The sequence below is a fragment of the Thamnophis elegans genome, chromosome Z (assembly GCF_009769535.1).
Source record: "Thamnophis elegans isolate rThaEle1 chromosome Z, rThaEle1.pri, whole genome shotgun sequence".
NCBI lineage: Eukaryota > Metazoa > Chordata > Lepidosauria > Squamata > Colubridae > Thamnophis > Thamnophis elegans.
This window is the reverse complement of record NC_045558.1, coordinates 3,970,028-3,990,801: the sequence shown is the minus strand read 5'-3', so window position 1 is coordinate 3,990,801 and position 20,774 is coordinate 3,970,028. Positions and strand designations below refer to the sequence as shown.

The window sequence follows — 20,774 nt, the reverse complement described above, 5'->3', positions numbered from 1 at the left end:
CTCCTCCTCCTCCTCCTCCTCCTCCTCCTCCTCCTCCTCCTCCTCCTCCTCCTCCTTCTCCCCCCTCCTCCTCTCCCTCCCCTCTCCTTCTTCCCCTCCTCCTCCTTCCAAGAGCATTAAGAACCCTCTAGTTCAATCCTGAACAACAAATATTTTCTCATATCAGTGTTCAGTCACCTGGTCTCTGGGATTCAATTTATACCATCAATTGGGCAATTGGTTGAACACTGCCTAGGATCAGTACAGATTATGTACTGGAGATTATGATGTTCAACCATATAGGTGCTCCCTGGAACACTACTTCTAAGGTTTGATGGCCCTTCAAATGAGTGTTCTACCACAGCAACACATGCTCCTTCCTGTACAGTATTGTGACATAGGAGGACACAGACACAAAGGTGCAGAACATACACAATGAGCGTGCAACTCTGCTTGTGTGTTACTCTTTTTTCAAAAGTGTGGGATCCCATAGATGTCTCTGCAGAAATGCTACCTACGCATACTTGGGAAAACTCCATGGGATTCTCTGGGCTCCATAGCTAGTCTAGGCTACATTAACAGAGGGATAGTATCAAGATCATGTGAAGTGTTCATGCTGCTTTCTAATGCCTTGGTAAGGCCATGCTTGGAATTCTGCATCCAATCTTTGTCACCACAATACAAAAAAGATGTGGAGACTCTAGAAAGTGCAGAGAAGAGCAACAGAGGATTAGGGGACTGGAGGCTGAAACGAATGAAGAACGGTTGCAGGAACTGGGTATGTCTAGTTTAATGAAAAGAAGGACTGAGGGGAGACATCATAGCAGTCTTCCAATATCTCAGGGGCTGCCACAAAGAAGTTTGGGGGGTCAAGCTATTCTCCAAAGCACCTGGGGGCAGAACAAGAAGCAATGGGTGGAAACTAATCAAGGAGAGAAGCAACCTGGAATTAAGGGACTCCTGATTGTGAAAATAATTTATCAGTGGAACGGCTTGCCTCCAGAAGTTCTGGGTGTACCAATACTGGCTTTTCTAAAGAATTTGTCTGAAGTAGTATAGGGTCTCCTGCTTAAGCAGGGGGCTGGACTAGAAGACCTTCAAGGTCTCTGTTATTCTTTAATTCTATGCCCTGAAATCATCTGTGTTTATCTGTTGTGCATGATCCCAAAAATACACATTTGAGGAACTGTTGGTCTTCACAAGTCCCTCTCTTTTCCAGCCTGGACTCTCTGAATGTAACTGGGAGTACACTACTCGGTTGTGATTAATTGTGCATCTGAAACCGGGATTAGAGGAGATACCACATTCAAAGACACCGCACAGTCCTGGGAAGGGAGGAAAACATTTAGGTATAGTAGCTCTACTCTAGAACCTCCTAGGATATATCTACAGATAGTCCTTGACTTACACCCATTTGTTTAGTGACCGTCCAATATTACAATGGCACTGAAAAAAAGGGACTTATTACCATTTTTCATACAACTGTTGCAGCATCCACAGAGTCAAGGGATCAACATTTGGACGTTTAGCAACTGGCTCATATTTATGATGCTTGCAGTGTCCCAGTGTCACATGACCCCCATTTGCAATGCCCTCACAAGTAAAGTCAACTGGGAAGCGACAACTGTGTTTCTTACTTAATAACTGCAAGATTGACTTAACAACTGGGGCAATAAAGTTCATATAAAGAGGCACAACCCACTTAACAACATGTACCAATGGAAATTTTAGGCTCAACTGTGGCCGTAAGTTGAGGAGTAACCAGTGGTGGGATCCAGCCATTCCGCACCTATTTGGGAGAACCAGTTGTTAACTTTCTAAGCAGTTCGGAGAACCGGTTGTTGGAAGAAAATTCATTTTGTTTTTCCCCACTTTACAGGGCTAATCCTGTAAGGTAGGCAGGAAGGAAACATTCTGGTGTTCTTTCTAGCCTAATCTTTATTGCCCTGCTTACAGAAACTGCCTCTCCAGTTAATCCTGATTCCATTGTAACAGCTGTGAAGCGCCTATCAACCTGAGTAACATTGAGTTGGCCACACCCATCCAAGTCGAGCCCTGCCTACCCAGCTAGTCATTAGGGCAGAGAACCGGTCATTAAATTATTTGAATCCCACCACTGGGACTAAGTGTACCCCAGATGTGAACACGTGGAAGAAACATTTTGAGGCGGGGCAACAGGCGCGCAGCCGGCGGACATTTAACCTTGAAATCAAAACCCCAGCAAATCAGTGATGACCATGGATTCAACATTTTATTTCATGTCTTGCATGGCTCAAATAAAGATGAAGACTATTCAGAGAGAAGACCCGGTTTCTCCTTCTCTCTTATCACAGCAATACAATATTTGTTGGCTAACCATACAATAAGGCATCGATGCACCAGAGAATCATTTATTAGATCCGCATTGTCCAAGCGTAGCTGACGAGCGCAGCGTGACGAGATGATTTCTCGCAGCCTGAACGAGAAAAAGCAAATGTCCTCGAGACCGATTCCAGGCAGCACGAGAGTCCTACTTGACCCACAGCCTGTGTCTGTGTCTGTCTGTCTGTGTGTGTGTGTGTGTCTCTTGTCCAACATGCCATACAAGCACAATTGTCTCCTCAAAGTGTGGTGGAAACATCACCTTCTGTAACACCGTTATCATCCAGTTTGGGAAATCACACACATGGCAAAGCATCCACAGAGCAAAGGGTCTCTCCAGATCCTTTTAGTTCCCTCAAGAAGTTATGGGAGATCTTTGATAAACCATCACCTGCGGTCCGTTTTCAATCCTATACAACGGTTAAAATCCTGGTTTACACTTGGTGCTGTAACACGAGAAGATCCTCATGTAGAATCATCTTCCGAGTCCAGAATTCACCTACAGATCCGATGACTTGTGGTTTCAAATAAGGAAGGGGTGACACCCCAGAAGACAACTACAGAGCACCCCATGACCCAATTCTATGTCTAGTTAAAGAAATCACCATCTCTTCTCTGTAGAACGACAGCGAGAGTGAACGACCCACTTGTTCGTTTCTCTCATTGACGGCGTTGCAAAGTTAACTTCCAGGTGTGACGACCCAGAAGACATTAGACCTATCCTAGTCCACCCATTTTAACTTCTTGTTCTCTCTCTCTCTGTTTGTCTTCATTCACTCTCAAGAAGTTGTTTTTTTCTCCCCCAACTAAAAAAAAAAAAGTTCCTTCTGGTTCATCTCCTACGACGGAGCAGGTCATTCTTTTTTTACTTGCACGTGTGAACGTCGTAGATTCTTATACATTCCTGGCAGCTGACATAGCAGCACCAGTGGAAGATGCAGTGGCACTTCTCCTTCCTCTTCTCAGTCCTGGTGTTGTGTCCACGGCCGCAGCACAGCAGGTCGCAACCATCAATGCCATGCGAGGTGATGTTGCAGACTCGGTCACGGGTGCCGAATGAGCCGGTTTCAGGGTTGGGCTCGCAAAAATTGGGGGAGTTTTCGTAGTAGACCAGGTCTCGCTCCGTGGGCGCTTTGAAGAAGTTATATTTGGGGCGCAGGGTCTCGACCCAGCCGCGGGACTCCCGGTGTTTCTCCACCACCATCTCAGAAGCACTGTCGTACTTATCTTTGAGGTAGTCGCCGATGACACGGAAGTCTGGTTGAGACCACCAGCAGGTTTTGACCTCACAGCTGCCAGACAGCCCGTGGCACTTGCATTTGAGATGCATGTGGTCTATGATGGACTGAAAAAGAGAGAAGGAGAGAGAGAGAGAGAGAAGGAGGGAGGGAAGAAAGGAAAGAGAAAGAAGGAAAGGAAGGGGATACAGAAAACCAAAAAGAAAAGTGAAGGAAGGAAACAAAGAAAGGAAGGAAAAAACAAAAAGACGTGAAGGAAGGAAAGGAAGGGGAAAAAAGAAAGGAAAGGAAGGAAATAAACAAAAAGAAAAAGAAAGGAAGGGAAAAGAAAACAAGGAAGGAGGGAAGAAGAAAAAGAAAGGAAAGGAAGGAAACAAAAAGAAAAAAGAAAAGAAAGAAGAAGGAAGGAAAAAGAACAAAAAAGGAAGGAAGGAAAAAGAACAAAAAAGGAAGGAAGGAAGGAAGAAAAAAGAAAAAAAGGAAAGGGAGGAAGGAGAGAAAGAGAGAGAAAGAAAGAAAGAGGGGGACAAAGAAGCAGAAGATTAATTGACCATAATATTTGTACGGGAAGTCCTCAACTTACAAGCATTTGTTTAGTGACCGTTGGAAGTTGCCACAGCCCTGAAAAAAAAGTTGACATAGGATCGTTGCAGTATCCCTTAAGGTCACATGATCAAAATTCAGAGGCTTGGCAACTGACTCATACTTATGACGGTATTAGTGTCCCAGGGTCATGGATCGCTTTGCTTAGCAACCGAAATTCAGGTCCCGATTGTGATCGTAAGTCGAGGACTACCTGTACTAGAAGTGGGATGAATGGCTTGTGTGTCCCTGCTGCAGTGCACAGACGTGTCTGTACGTCCATCTCAAATCAGAAGGAAGTGTCATCGTTCAACGCGGACCCCGTTAAGGGAACGCAAATAAGAGGACCACAATCCTTACCGTCCGTCCTGCTTCATTGTTGTGTCTGTTCATCGCCGAGCGAGCATCAGGGCGGTTCTCTCGTGCATCTGCAAACTCCCGCGACACCATGCTGCCAAACTCCACGTCCTCGCTGCAGCCACCCCACTTCCACCCTTCTCCAGGGGGACCTTTGTGACGGTTGTCGCAGCCGCAGATTGTGGAGGACCCTTCTGCGCAGGATCGGGTGACAGCGAAAGCCACTCCAGCCGACGCAATGGCATGGACGAAGGCCGATTCCCGAGTGGCTGCAGAAAAAAAGAAAACAACTCCACTGAGATGGGAGAAAACATTGCATCTCTTCAACCTGCTGACCGAAAGAACACAGGTAGTCCGCATCCTACAACACAATCGAGCCCAAAATTCCTGTTGCTAAGTGAGACATTTATTAAGCGGGTTTTGGCCCATTTCATGACCTTTCTTGCTACAGTTGTTAAGTGAATCACTGCAGTTGTTGTTAGCAAAACAGTCATTGAATGAATCTGGCTTCTCCTTTGTCTTAACTTGTCAGAAGGTCGCAAAAGGTGACCGAGATACCGCAACCTTCATAAATGTGAGTCAGCCGCTAAATATCTGAATTTTGATTACGCGACCACTGGAATGCTGCAAGTGTGAAAAATAGTCATAACTCACATTTTAGTGGTGTTTACTGGTCTAATCTCTTCTTAAAAACTGCCAATGTTGACCTCAAGGAGCATTGAACACTTGGTTATTGCCACTTCTGGCTGGGATTATAGGTAATCCTCAATTTATAACCATTCATTTAGTGAACGTTTGAAGTTACAACTGCAGTGAAAAAGGGGATTTATGACCATTTTATCACATTTGCAACCGTTGAAGCATCCCTGTGGTCACATGATCAAAATTCAAAGGCTTGGAAGCTGACTCATACTTATGACGGTCATAGTGTCCCCGGGGGTCATGTAATCACCTTTGACCTTCAGACAAGCCAAGTCAATGGGGAAGCCAGATTCAGTTAACCACGGTGTTACTAACTTAACAGCTGCAGTAATTCACTGAACAGCTGGGGCAAGAAAGGTCGTAAAATAGGCCAAAATTCACTTAGTACTGTCTCACTTAGCAACAGAAATGTTGGGCACAGTTGTGGTCATAAGTCGAGGTCTGCCTGTAAAGCAAAGCAAACCAATGCAGAGCAGAAAGGAAAACAGAGTAAAATAAAATCAAATAAGGTAAAATAAAATAAATAGTATAACAAAATAAAATAATACAATGAAATAAATGAAAAATAAAATAAAATAAATAAAAAATAAAATAAATGAAAAATAAAATAAATGAAATAAAATAATAAAATAAATGAAAAATAAAATAAATAAAATATCTCATACAACATAATGTAATATAACACCATATAATATATATGATAACATAATATCATACCATAATAGCATAATATCATATAGCATAATATCATATAATATTATATAATATATAAAATGAAATAGGAGTCGTGCACTGATCCAAACAGGTAGCAAATGGAAATTTCCTTGTTGACCTGGAAGGGTTATCAGGCACACTATAAATGCCATTTTATTATATATTTAAATTCACCCCTGCCTGCTGGCCTTTGCCTTCAGGGTCATACAAAAATAAACCAAAATTCCAATTTGCTATCTTAATAGGCTCTTCTAAAAGTTTACATTAAAGATCGCACGTCCGCAGCTTCTTCAAAATCCTGAAGCTTCCCGAAATTAGGATTTTTGTTTTAATCATACCATTTCAGGCAACATGTCCAAAGAGACAATTCACACCCCATCCTACTTGCTTAGCCTTAATGTGGGTACCTACATTTACCTTAGTGAATGTAACCCACCTATTGTGGTTTATGGCTGAGCCATTGTTTGACCAAGTGTGTATGTTTGTTTTTTTAAATCTAATTTTGTATTAAATAAATCAGGTTCATGGACCCATTCACACATTGTTTTAATTTGGTGTTTCTTTGCAGCCTGAAGATGTATGGACTTCAACTCTGAGAATTCCCCAGCCAGACTGGTGGATAGAAAGAGAGAGGAGAGAAGAGAAAAGAGAAGATGAGAGAAAAGGAAGAGGAAGGAAGGAGAGAGAATGATGGGAGGGAGGAAGGGAAGGAAGGAGAACAAGAAAGGAAAGAAGGGCAAGGAAGAGAAAGGAAGGAAAAGCAAGGAGGAAGATAAAGGAAGGAGAAAGAAGGAAGGAAGGAAGGAGTGGGTAGGGAAAGAGAAGGAAAAGAAAGGAAAAGAAATAACAGATGAAAGAGGAAGGGAAGGTGCGGAGGAAAGGAAAAGATTACTTCTTTCTAAGATTTTCTCATAAACAATCATCTCAATCCTGGCAGGTATAGACTCTCAGAATTTCCCAGGTATCACACATGGACTTCAATTCCCAGAGTTCTTCAGCCAACATGAATGGAATTCGTCACACTGGGCAATTCTGGGAGTTAAAGTCCACCCATTTTCAAGGTGCCAAGGTGAAGAAATGATGCTCCAACATGCCATGCCAATAGAAAATCCAATATATTTAGGGCTCTATTTCTTAGTAGGCCTCTTGGTGGCCCCATCAAAAAATCTCTGAAAGGACCCTCCCTTTCTTGTGGCTTTGAGCCGGGATGAAGAAAGACAAGACAAATCCCCTGGGGTCTCCAAAAGACCTTCTAGCTTCTCACCCACCCCTGCCTGGATGCTTTGGAGCAGACATGACCCTTCTGAGCTCCAGCGAGGTGCCTCAGGCTTTGCAGAAGAGCAAAAGAGGATGAGAGGAACGCAGTTGTAATGGAAGTGAAGGGTTATTAAGATGCCATATAAAAATGTAAGCCCTTTGACGGAGATAAGAGCTGAGGGGGCTGGGGGCATATTTGTTAGCCGACCTGGGTGGTTCGCCAGAGGTGTAGCCATGACAAGCAGCAGGTCATGACTTGAGATGTTCGTGGTAGGCCTTCTGGAAGGGCTGGGGGTGGGCCAGGAGTGGGCAGAAGGGGGTGGAAGGCAAAGCTTTTGAAACAAGGGTATGCAAAGCCTCCACAATTTGAGCAACTTCTTTCCTTGCGCATCAAAGTCCCCTCTTGAAGAACCTTGTGGAGCAGTTGGACATGTTTTAGAAAGGTGGGAGGAAAGAGAGGAGGAGGAGGACCAACAGAAGATGGATGGACTTAATTATGGTGACGATGGAGGCATTGTTAGAAGAGTTGAATGGTTACGTTGGAAATAGGTCATTATCAAGTTCTATCTAGGTGATTGCTCCGAGTCAATACTCTTGAAGGTATATAATCTTTCCAAAATTCAGTTGGTGCAAAGATCCAATTTTCTGGAGAACTTTAATGAAGTTGGTATGGGTAAAAGAAAAGAGAAGAAGAGGACAATGATGAGAATACAGATAGACTCTGTTTACCCTGGTGATAGGGGTGCCTTTGGAAGACCTGAAGGATGAGGGCAGATCTTCTGGAGAAGATAGATCTGCGTGGTCATTAAATGTCAACAGTGACTTCAAAGTGTATCATCAATCAATGCAAATAATCAGCTCCCTTGAGAAGTCAGTAGTGCAAAGATGGAAGAGAAGAGTAGAAGAGGACTGGGGTGGACTGAGTACAGACAGGATGGAAGCACTGTTGGGAGATTTGAATGACCAAGTTAAGGAAAATTCTTCCTGGAGAAGATCTACCTATATGGACACTGAAACGTGACACCAAATTGATGGCATATAATCCTCAGTCAATCAATGCAAAGACTCAATTTCCTTGAGAAGTCTAAAGTGATGGGAAAGATGGAAGGAAAGAGAAGAAGTGGGTGACCAGGAGAAAGTGAATCAACTCAATTATGGTGGCAATAGGTGCAAAGATGGAAGATCTGCAGGACCAATTTAGGGGTAAATCATCCTGGAGAAATTACGTCTATGTGATCACTATGGTTGAAAATGACTTGATAACACACCATCCATCCATCCAACCATCTGCCTGTCCATCCAACCATCCATACATCATTGCATCCATCTATCCATCCATCATCCCATCCATCCATCCACCCACTGTCTCATTCATATCTATCTCATCTATCATCTCATTCATCCATCCATCCATCCACCCATCCACCATCCTATCCTCATCCCATCCATCCATCCTCCTGGCTCTGTCATCCATCCATCTATCCATCCATCCAAGGGGCTGGTGAAAGTCTTCTTCCCATCTATCATCTCATCCATCCATCCATCCATCATCCCATTCATCCATCATCCTATCCTCATCCCATCCATCCATCATTTCATCTGTCATCTCATCCACCCATACTTCCCTCCATCCATTTATGCATCATCCCATCCATCATCTCATTCATCCATCATTCCATGCATCATCCCATCATCATCTCATCCGTCCATCCTCCTGGCTCTATCATCCATCCATCCATCCACCCAAGAGGCTGGGGAAAGTCGTCTTCTTTGAAAGGTGACTTTGGAGATAGAAGCCCTTAAGAAAAGAATGCCAGCAGTTCTCCTTGAAAGAGAAAGACCTGTAGAATTCAATTTGTTCTGGCTGAAGAGTATCTACAACACAGAATGGAACCTTCTTGACCACAGCATCCATATCTGACCTCTTTGGGCCATTGCTAGGTTGCCAAAGCTGTAGCCTTGTGTTCTTCAAAGCTGGCAACCATAAGATGGATGGATTTTAACTTCATGATGGCCAGGAAGTACTGGGAGTTGAAGTTCACCTATTTTGAAGAGGGGGGGTTGAAACAATGACAGGCTCTCATCCACCTGCTTAAGGGCATTAAAAACTGTTAGATTACAATTCTAGAACATTTGAAAATCCAGCCACAGGAGTATTTTTTAACTTGTAAATTTTAACCTTGTTTTAAATTTGTTTTAACTGTGCTTCTAATCACCCTTTTATTGTATTGTGGGTAACCAGAGTCACTGAGATAAGATGGACAATGTAGAAATTTTATTAATAAATAAAATAAATAAAACAGATCTTTTAAGATTGATGATGATGATGATGACGATGATATAATAATAATAATAATAATAATAATAATAATAATAATAATAATGGTATTTCTCTTCACTTCTACAGATAGTCCTTGACTTACAACAGTTCGTTTAGTGACAGTTCAAAGTTACAACGGCACTGAAAAAATGGACTTTGTTCCTCACTTACGACCATTGCAACATCCCCAGGGTCACTTGATCAAAATTCAGAGGCTTGGCTACTGACTCGTGTTTATGATTCACTTAACAATTATGGCAAGAAAAGTCGTAAAATTGGGCAAACTCACTTAACAAATGCTTCACCTAGCAACATAAATTTTGGGGTCCATTGTGGTCATAACTCGGGAACTACCCTGTATCGTGTGTGAAGTGCCAAGAGTCACTTAAGTAAGGTGGACAATGTAGAAATTTGTTGAATAAATAAAATAAAAAAACATATCTTTTAAGATTGATAACAATAATAAGGGTGTTTCCCTTCACTTCTACATATAGTCCTTGACTTATGACTAGTGACCGTTTGAAGTTACCATGGCACTGAAAAAAGTGGCTTAGGACCATTGTTCTGTTTATTTTATTATTGTATTTTATTTTATTGATTCACTGGAGGTCTTCGACTTACAACAGTTCGCTTAGGGACCATTCAAAGTTACAACAGCAATATTATGAGTTTTTTTAAAAATTTACAACTCTTGCAGCATCCCCATGGTCACGTAATCAAAATTCAAATGCGTGGAAACTGACTCATATTTATGATGGTTGCAGTGCCGCTGAGTCACGTGACCTCTTTTATCCACCTTCTGCCAAGCCAATGTGGAAGACAGATTCATTTAACAACCAGTGATTCACTTAACCACTGTGGCAAAAAGGTCGTAAAATGAGACAATGCTCACTCAACAACTGTCTTATTTAGCAACATAAATTTTGGGCTGAATTGTGGTTGTATTCCAAGGACTATCTGTCCTGAGTTAGTCTTTTCTTTTTTTTTTTAAAGACACTTCCATTTGTTTTTATTTTGCTTTATGGTACCGGTGCTTCCCTACAAAACAGGCATTAAAATGCAAAATAAATTTGCGTATTGCATTAAAATTACTTGTTGTCTAAGTCATCATCACCTTAGAAACATGTTGGTTAATCTTCTAATGGTTGTCTTGGGTACCTGCAAAACTTGGTTAGTGCTCAGTCTAGTCTGCTTGGTTACAGAGGCTCCCTGGATTATATGAACCCCCAAACAGATTAATTCAGGAAGCAGGCAATTAAGGAGAAACAGCAAATGCTTGCTTAATCCTAGCCAACTCCGGAAGGCGGTTAGACAGGTTTTGGTGCAGCACCAAACAATCTTCCTAACCTCAGGCCCTGAGTAAGGTGGGACTTCAACTCTCATAATCCCCAGCCAGTATAAGGTAAAGGTTCCCCTCGCACATATATGCTAGTCGTTTCCTACTCTAGGGGGTAATGCTCCGTGGTCATGTGGCCGGCATGACTCAACACCAAAGGCGCTAAGAACGCTGTTCCCTTCTCACCAAAAGTGGTTCCTATTTTTCTACTTGCATTTTTTACGTGCTTTCAAATTGCTGGGTTGGCAGAAGCTGGGACAAGGCACGGGAGGTCACGCTGTTATGCGGCGCTAGGGATTCGAACCGCTGAACTGCCCTCCTTTCTGATCGACAAGCTCAGCTTCTTAGCCACTGAGCCACCCTAACTTAACCCCAGCCAGTACAATAGGGCTAATATTCACACAATATTTACTAATATTCACCAATATTCAATACAGATGGTCCTCAACTTACAATTAAAATTTCTGTTACTAAGCAAGACAGCTGTTGAGTGAGTGTTGCAACATTTTACGATGTTTCTTGTTACAGTTGTTAAGTGAATTCCTGAGGCTGTTAAATGAGTTATACGGTTGTTAAATGAATTTGGCTTTCCCATTGGCTTGGGATGTCAGGAGGTTGCTAAAGGGAATTACTGCAACTGTCGTGAATATGAGTCAGTTGCTAACTGAATTTTGATCATGTGACCATGGGGATGCTGCAATGGTCGTAAGTGTGATAAATGGTCATAAGTCACTGAGATCGGACAAACATTTGTCTGAAATGGTATAGGGTTTCTGCTTGAGGAGGTGGTTGGACTAGATGACCTCCAACTTCCAATCCAACTCTGTTATTCTGCTATAGGTAGTCCTCAACTTATAACAGTTCATTTAATGACCGTTCGAAGTTACAATAGCACTGAAAAAAGTGACAGGACTGTTTTTCATACTTATGACCATTGCAGCATCCCCATGGTGACATGATCAAAATTCAGATGCTTGGCAACTGATACATATTTATGACAGTTGCTGTGTCCTGAGGTCACACGATCCCCTTTTGCAACCTTCTGACAAGCAAAGTTAATGCGGAAGACCAGATTAACTTAAAAACCATGATGCTAACTTAACAACCACAATGACCCAGTTAACAACTTTGGCAAGAAAAATCGTAAAATGGGGCAAAACTCATTTAACAAATGGTTTACTTAGCAACATAAATTCTGGGCACAACTGTGGTCCATTTGTTGAGAACTAACTGTATTCTGGGGTTTTTTTCAGTGCTGTTGTAACATCGGTCACTAAATGAATGATTGTAAGTCGAGGACCACCTCTGTTGACCCAGTAGTTCAAGAAGAAGAAGAAAACCCAGAAGCCATCCACAACATACATAACATCCGTAACAGACAGGCAGAAGACTAGCAGAGGGCAGGTGCGAACATCAACTAGGAATCAGATGACAAAATGATGAAAACTCCTTAATCTCACAACACATGGAGATTGTCAACTAATGTTTCTACTGGGCTCATCGGTGAGTATCCTACACCAAGTTAACTTCTAAAAGGCTAGTAGGGAATTACTGAAAGTTTGGCCTTCAGACACATCGGACATCCATGGACACATTGAGATAAGCACCTTTGCAAACCATTCAAAAGAAACAAAAGTGACGAAGGAAAGGGAAAATATCCAAATACACCCTCTCTGGGTAGGCAGGGATTAAGACCAGACAAACAATTCATCAGAAATCAATATCCTCAAGGTGCCAACAAGGAGAAAAAGAACATCCCGGCCACAGGGCAAGTTACTGAATATAAACAGGGAGCAAACTCATTTACTTCTAGCACTGATTACGTTCCCTAGTTGGGTCATGAAAGGTCTACAAGCAAACACCAATGTCCCCTCAGTCCTCCTCCTCTTATTCTTCCTTCTCCTCCTTACACCCCACTCCCTTCTAGCACTGATGATGTTCCCTAGTTGGGTCATGAAAGGTCTGCAAGCAAACCACAAATCTCAGAGAATACCAAGGACCCCTCAGTCCTCCTCCTCCTCCTTCTCCCATTGCTGATGTTATCTAGCTGTGTCATGAAATGTTTTCAAGGAAATTCCCAAACTCAGAGCTCCACGATTTTCCTCTTCTTCCTCCTCCTCCTTGCAGCCATTCCCCCCTTCCTTCTAGTACTGAAGATGTTCCCTAATTGGGGCAAGGAGACCACCCAACTCAGAGTGCGCCTATGATCCCCTCCAACCCTAACCCCAAATATACTAAAAATTGCCAAAAAAAAAAAAAAACCCAACAATGGGTATCATGCAGAGCCACAACTCAAATCCATCTCAGCTTGCAGAAATTGAGAGACAATCTCCTCTGTCAATACATTTCGACAGGAAATTATCTAGGCAGACGTTTGCTCTTGACATACAAAAAGGAAAAGCAATTCCGAATCAATATTTGGTTTCCAACGTGCCCAATATTTTCGCCAAAAGCAAGGATCCAAAAATTGCTGTTTTATCCCTCCCATCTTGTTTAATTCCCTTCCAGCCTTCGGGTTCAGCTTCCCACGCATTTGTGGCCTTCTCCATAAATTACAGGCAGGTTAAAAAAACTTCCCTCTCTCTTCTTTTTTGCAATTTTTTTCTTCTTCTGGGATAATCTCTACCTCACCCTGGTGCCTTGCCAAAGTTTAATAGTTTTGATTGCTGCACTATATGTTCCTGGGAATCATAAGTGATTTTTTTTTTATTTATTTTTTTTAAATAATCTCTCTCTCTCTCTCTCTCTTATGTCTCCATTTGCCCCGGGAAACCTAGGTGTCTAGGGAAGGAAATTTTTCCATGTATCTTCATGATTTCATCGCAATGGGATCTGTAGAAACAGATTGTTTGCTTCGAGCATTAGTATAATTACAATAAAAAATCCTTAGCAATAAAGGGAAGCAGGACAAAAAATTCAAAATGGTGGTGGCATATATAACTATATATCGTCTATATATCTATATCTACATCTACCTACCTACCTACCTACCTACCTACCTACCTACCTACCTAGCTACCTACCTATCTCTTTATTAAAATTCAGAACTAAACATTAAGATATAAGCTGAAATAAAAGGAAAAGACAAAGGAAAGAATAGAAGTGCCCCAAAATGCATTCAACAAATAACAAGAGATGCAAAGATTATTCTTTTAATTTTCATGTTATACCTAAGACATTCTCCAAGGCAAATAAGTTCATATTGATAAAGCTGCAATACAGGTGTCCTTGCGACCACAATTGACCCCAGATTTCCGTTGCTAAGCAAGACAATTGAGTGAATTGGGCCCCATTTAATGACATTTCTTGCCACAATTGTTAAGAGAATCCCTGCAGTTGTTAAGTCAGTAATACAGTTGTTAAGTGAATCCAGTTTCCCCGTTAACTTTGCTCATCAGAAGGTCACAAAAGGGGATCACGTGAGCCCCGGGACACTACAACCATCATAACTATGAACCTGTTGTCAAGCATTGTAATTTTTATCATGTGACCATGGGGATGCTGCAGTAGTCATAAGTGTGAAACATGGTCATAAGTCACTTTTTCAGGACTCCCTGTAAAATTTAGCTTGTATCGACTTACAATCACAAGTGAGCTGAAAATTTTGTTGCTAAGCGAGAAAGTTGTTAAGTGAGTTTTTCCCCATTTTGCAACCTCGACTTATGATTGCAATTGAGACCAGAATATCTGTTGCTAACCAAGGCAGCCTGCTTTTACGACCCTCATTTCCACAATTCTCACGCAAATCTCTGTAGTTGTTAAGTAAATCACATGGTCGTTAAGTGAATCCAGCTTCCTCCATTGATGTTGCTCGGCAGAAGCTGGCTGGGAAGGTCGCAAAAGAGGAATACGTGACTCCAGGACTCTGCAACCGTCATAAATACGAGCCAGTTGCCAAGCCCCTGAATTCTGACCACGTCACCCTGGGGCTGCTGCGATGGTCATAAGTGCGGTTGTGGTTGTAAGTCAAGGATGACTATAGCTCCTGACAGGCATCCAAAAGTTCAGTTTTGGGTTTCTGCTTTGGGCAAACTGTTTGATAAGACCTTGTCGTGTTTGAATGGGTGCATGATTTTATCCCCCAGGCGCCCGATGCTCGTTTCAGATAAATAACCAATTTAATAATTTCAGGAAAGTTATTAAAGACGAGGTCCCTGCCAAGAAATGGTATACATGCTTCACAGTAGGTGGAACATATGTTTGGGTTGCTTAGGCAACACTTCAAGTTTGTAAGAAGATGGCGAATTGCGCACCGTCAGATCAAAACCTGATTTTCCAAAGATCAAAATTTGAGAAACATCCAGAATTGACTCCAAGAGACAATTCGCCTTCTGTTCCTGTTGTTTTGACACGGATGCGCATATCACAGCAGGCTTCTGTTTTTATTTTCTTAAGACCAGAATTAGGGCTCACCCACGGTGACTGAGGGCAGATTATAGGACCCTAGGAGAAAAGTATACAGCCATCCCCCCCCCCCCCCCCCAGTGACAGCAACCGAACCAGTCACTTGTGGGGATCTTTGGTGTTCTGTGAGCTGAGTGGTTTTCTTGAAGACGTTTCATGACCTGACTAGGTAACATCATCAGAGCTAGAAGGGAGTGGGGTTTGCAGAGAGGAGGTAGAGGTCATTGATGGTCTCTGAACTTGCTGGTTTTCTTGCAGATATTTCAGGACCCAACTATGTGACACCATCAGTGCTAGAAAGGAGTGGGATTTGCAGAGGAGGAGGAGAACTGCGCGGTCCTTGTTGCTTTCTGACCTTGTTTTCCTGCAGACGTTTCATGACCCAACTTGGTAACATCATCACTGCCAGAATAATCTGCTCTCCTTATATACTAGGACAGAGTTCTCCAATCTTTCCGGCTTTGTGTATTGTGGGCGGAGGGGATGGTTCTGTGTGAACAGCGGGCAAGTTCTCATATGTGCGCAGCTCCATTTACTCAAGCAGCAGGCATGGCCGCCCATCACTTGCTCAAGTGCGGATGTCCAGGTGCATGCCCGCTGCTTCTGCAGCCTGGATCGAACCGCTCATGGACTGCAAATGGGCTGTGGCCCAAGGGTTGGGGCCCCCTTTACTAGTGTCTTGCCTTGTTAGTGTTGGAGGGAGTGGACCTGGTGGTCTCTTGATTAGTCTGTGGTTTACATTCCCACCAAAACTAATAGAGTCACTTGTACCAGTATATAAAGCGGGCAAACCTCTCCCCCCTCTAGCACTGATAGTGTTACCAGTTGGGTCATGAAACATCTGCCAAAAGACCACAAAGCTCAGAGAGCACCAAGGATCCCACAGTTCCCTTCCTTCCTTCCTTCCTTCCTTCCTTCCTTCCTTCCTTCCTTCCTCCCTCCCTCCCTCCCTCCCTCCCTCCCTCTCTTCTTATACTGATGACGTTTTCTATTTGGGTCATGAAACGTCTGCAAGAAAACCACCAAGCTCAGAGAGCACCAACGACCCCACAGTTCACCCCCTCCCCACAACACTCCCTTAAAGCAGTGATGATGTTACCTAGTTGGGTCACGAAACATCTGTAAGGAAATAATCAAACTCGGGGAGCCCCAAGGACCGCACAAATCTTCAACCAATATCCTCTTCTATGGAAACTGCTTCATGGGCTCCATATCATCCTGGGGTCCCCAATGAGATTCGTAAGGTACCTCCTTCCCCTTGCTGATGCGTCAGGTTAAAAAAAAGTGACTTCTGACCAGTTTTCACGCTTAACGACTATTCCAGCATCCCCCTGGTCACGTGATTAAAATTCCAGCACTCGGCAACGGATTTATATTCAGGACAGTCACAGTATCAGTAAAAAGGGAGGGCCGTTTTTCACACTTACGACCATGGCAGCATGATCAAAATTCGGACGCTTGGCAACTCACTCCTATTTATGACGGTTGCAGTGTCCTGGGGGTCACGCGATCCCCTTTTGCAACCCCTTTCTGAGAAGCTAAGTCAATGGGGAAGCCAGATTCACTTAACAAAACAGTGTGTACTAACAGCCACAGTGATCCACTTAACAACCGGAGCAAAAAAAAAAAAAGACAGAGCAAAACTCACTTCAACGGTTGTTTTATTTAGCAACCCGAAAGTTTGGTCTCAACTGGTGTCATAAGCAGAGGACTCCCCTGTCCTTCAGTATACTGATGTCCGGCCTTGTGGCCAAGTGGTGCATCAGGCAGTGTTTTGCAAGGAGTCTCCTCCCTGCCCCACTGTAAATGACCTGCAGCCCCTCCGTCAAAAACGTTCAGCCTTTTAGGATGTGTTCGCAAGACCCCGCTGCTTTTCACCCGTCTTGCTGGGGGAGGCTACAACATCAGTATATCATTAACTCGGGCCAAGAGAAAGGGGCCGTTGAGGGGGACCTTCACCCCACGCCCTGCTGGGGTCTGCTCGGAGCACAATATCCCAGCGACGAGCAGATTAAGGCCTCGGGTATCAAGCAAAATGTGTTTTTCCCCCCACAATTCACACGCCCTCGCAATTGTTCGATGCCACCGTTTGAATGGAGGACTTCCCATTTGCCGGGCGAGCAACGCATAGTTTTACGTTGCTATGACTTAGTTTGGGGTCTTGCTAATCAGGGACCAAAGCAAACTTCATATAAAATATCTCCGGGCTATTGTGAGCTTAACGTGCCGTGACATTCTCGTCACAAAATAGGGATAAAGTCACCCCAGCAGGTATCGGGGGCCGATTTTGCAAGCCCTCCTGGCTGCATCGTCCGACGGAGTCAAGCCGAGATGGATGAAATCTTGAATTTTAGGCACAGGTAAGCCGAGCAGAGATGTTTTTCTTAGCCAGATTTCAGACAAGGATGTTTTGCATGGAAAGAGCATTAGGGGTTTGGTTGTTTGCTGTTTTTGTTCAAGAAAAGACACCCGGTTTACTATTTTCTAGAATAATTGGATCAGACTAGGCCAGGATTTCTCAAGTTTAGCAACTTTTAAAATGCAGGGACTTCTAGAATCCCCCAGCCATGCTGTAAAATGCACATTTGAGGGCTGTAAGATGCAAATTTTTGACTTATGGCCAGCACGACACCCCAGATTTCCATTACTAAACTGTTAAAACTTGCCCCATTTTACCATCATCCTTGCTGCCACGGTTGTTAATGGAATCCCTGCAGCTGTTAAGCTAATAACACCATTATTAAGCGAATCCTGCTTCCCCATCAACTTTCCTTGTCAGAAGGTTGCAAAAGGGGGAGATGTGACACCTGGACACTATGACCATCATAGATATGAGTCATTTGCCAAGTGTTTGAATTTTGATCAGGTGTCTGTGGGGATGCTACAATGGTCGTAACTGTGAAAAACAGTTATAAGTCACTTTTTTCAGTGCCACTGTAACTTTGGCCAATCACTAAACAAGGACTACCTTGAGCCCTTTTTCATTGCTTTCATCAAATTCTGGACCTCAGCAATTGGCCTTAAATAAAACTCCACATCATATGCCATCACCTAAGTCACCTTGCCATAAATTGATACACAGGTACTCCTCAATTTACGATCATAATTGAGCCTAGAATTACAATGGTCAGTCATGCCAGTCATTAAGTGGATCATCAGGACTGCTGGCTTTTACAACTTTTTTTGCAGGAGTGTAAAGCAAATATAATAGTTGTAAACTACTTGGTTTGTGGGGTCTTTGATGCTCTCTGAGCTTGGTGGTTTTCTTGTGGATGTTTCAGGACCCAACTAGGAAACATCATCAGGGCTAGAAGGGGAGGGGGGTGGAGAGGAGGCGGAGGAAGAAGAAGAGAAGTGGGAGGGGGAAACAGGAGGTGGAGGAGGGGGAAAGTCTAGGTCCTTGGTGGTCTCTGAACTGGGTAGTTTTCTTGCAGACATTTCATGACCCAACTAGGTACTGTCATCAGTTCTGAAAGGGAATGGGTTGCAGACAGAAGGAGGAAGAGGAGGAGGACTGGGGGGGTCCTTGGTGCTCTATGAGTTTATGGTTTTCTTGCAGATATTTCATGACCCAACTAGGGAACATCATCAGTGCTAGAAGGGAGGGGGCAGTCTAGTTTCTAGCACTGATTATATTATCTAGTTGGGTCATGAGACATCTTCAAGAAAAAACCCCCAAACTCAGAGAGCACCAAGGACCCACCCCACCATTTCTAAACCTCTTAATCCTCCTAATTTCTCTCTCCAGAGATTTCATTCTTGTTCCTTTTCTGCATGATGTTCTCAAACTGCCAGCCCCTAAACCTGGTAGCTTTTCGCTGCAATTTCAAGCATCCTTTGCGGTTTTGATCGATTTCCTAAGCTGATTTCCTTCCCCTCTTCTCTCTGTTTTCTCACGCGGGGAGACTTTATCCATGATTGTTCGGTGATGTTATCTCTCCTTTTAATTATCCATGTTCTTGTTCCAGCATCCTCTACCTTCTCTTTTTAAAAGGAGGGTGTTTCCTAACCCATGTTAATCGACAAATGCCTCCTTAGGTTGACTCACTGGGACATGATTAATGTCTCTCTCATTTGCCTAACTATTTCTTTGTGTACAAGATGTAGGAATTTAATTAAAGTCTTCTTCGTTCCATGCCATTTCTGGGCAGAATTTCAAATATCCAAAGGGTGCATTCAAATGAACAGAAAGATGCCAGCAAAAATAGGTTTTGGAAAAATGGCTCCTTCCTTCCTCTTTCTCGTTCTCTCTTGGGTTTTTCCCCCACAACCAAAATAGAAGTCGACAAATGCAATACAGGGTAGTCCTCGAATTACGACCTCAATGGAACATGCCCCATTGCAGGTGGTCCTCGGCTTATGACCACAAGGAAGGCCAAAATTTCTCTTTCCAAGGAAGATGAACTATGCCCCATTTTTGCAAACTTTCTTGCCCACTGTTGTTAAGTGAATCACTTCAGTTGTTAAATTAGTTACCTAGTTGTTAAGGGAATTGGACTTCCCTGTTGACTTTGCTTGTCAGAAGGTTGCAGAAGGGGATCACGTGACTTTGGAACACTTCAGCCATCATAAAGTAACTGAAAGAGTTACTGAAAGAGTTACATTTTTCACACTTATGACCACGACTTTGCAACCGTCTCAATTAGCCTCAGAATTTTTGGGCAGAATTGAAGTAGTTAAATTGAAAACTACTTGCAGTTTTAGCACCCGTTCCTTATGTTGGAAAACCCAAGCAATGAAAATGACGCTCTCCGCATCACTTGGACTTCTGCTCCCGTTATCCCCCACCAGCATGTTTGGCTCAGGATTATGGATCCTGAAATCCAACCTCTAGAAGAACTCAGGAGAAGCAATTTGAGTCATAGATGGCAATGAAGTCCTCCTACTTAAAAATAAATACATCTATTCCGGTTCTAAGGATATTTTAGGAAGTTCAGCTTTGCAAATTCTCCTACTGGAAATCCAATTATTCTTTGAGTTTTTTCTGTCTTCCCAATTTTGCAACTCAATTTTGGACTCGGAGGGAGGAAAAAAAGAAGAAATCCCATCACCATGCAATGGAAAAAAATAAAATAGCATTTTTGGAATACAGTGCACATAAAAAACCTGATTATGAATGGACATTGATCAGGAAACACAGATAGTCCTTAATTTATAGCCTAGTGACTGTTCAAAGTTATAGCAGCACTGAAAAAAGTGACTGACCGTTTTTCACACTTATGACGGTTGCAGCACCCCCATGGTCACATGACCAAAATTCAGATGCTTGGCAGCTGGCTCGTATTTATGACGCCCACAGTGTCCTGGGGTCACATATTCTCCTTTTGCGACCGTCTGATGAGCAAAATCCACAGGGAAGCCGGATCCACTTAACAACCATATTCTAAATGAACAACTGCAGTAATTCACTTAACAACAGTGGCAGGAAAGGTGGTAAAATGGAGCAAAACACAGTAACTGCCTCGCCTAGCAACAGGAATGTTGGGCTCAGTTGTGGTCATAAGTCAAGGACTATCTTGACAAG

The 20,774-nt window shown here is 43.0% G+C and overlaps 1 protein-coding gene across 1 annotated transcript in view; it reads right to left on the bottom strand.

The window, feature by feature from the left end:
- Positions 1 to 3,205: 3,205 nt before the first annotated feature.
- Positions 3,206 to 20,774, bottom strand: part of WNT3A (Wnt family member 3A) — a 26,258-nt gene continuing 8,689 nt past the window's right edge. Inside the window, exons 3-4 of the mRNA XM_032237208.1 lie at positions 4,521 to 4,786; positions 3,206 to 3,685 (exon numbers count right to left, since the gene is read on the bottom strand). Of these exons, the coding sequence (XP_032093099.1) occupies positions 3,206 to 3,685; positions 4,521 to 4,786 (746 nt within the window). The remainder of the gene's footprint in view (positions 3,686 to 4,520; positions 4,787 to 20,774) is intronic.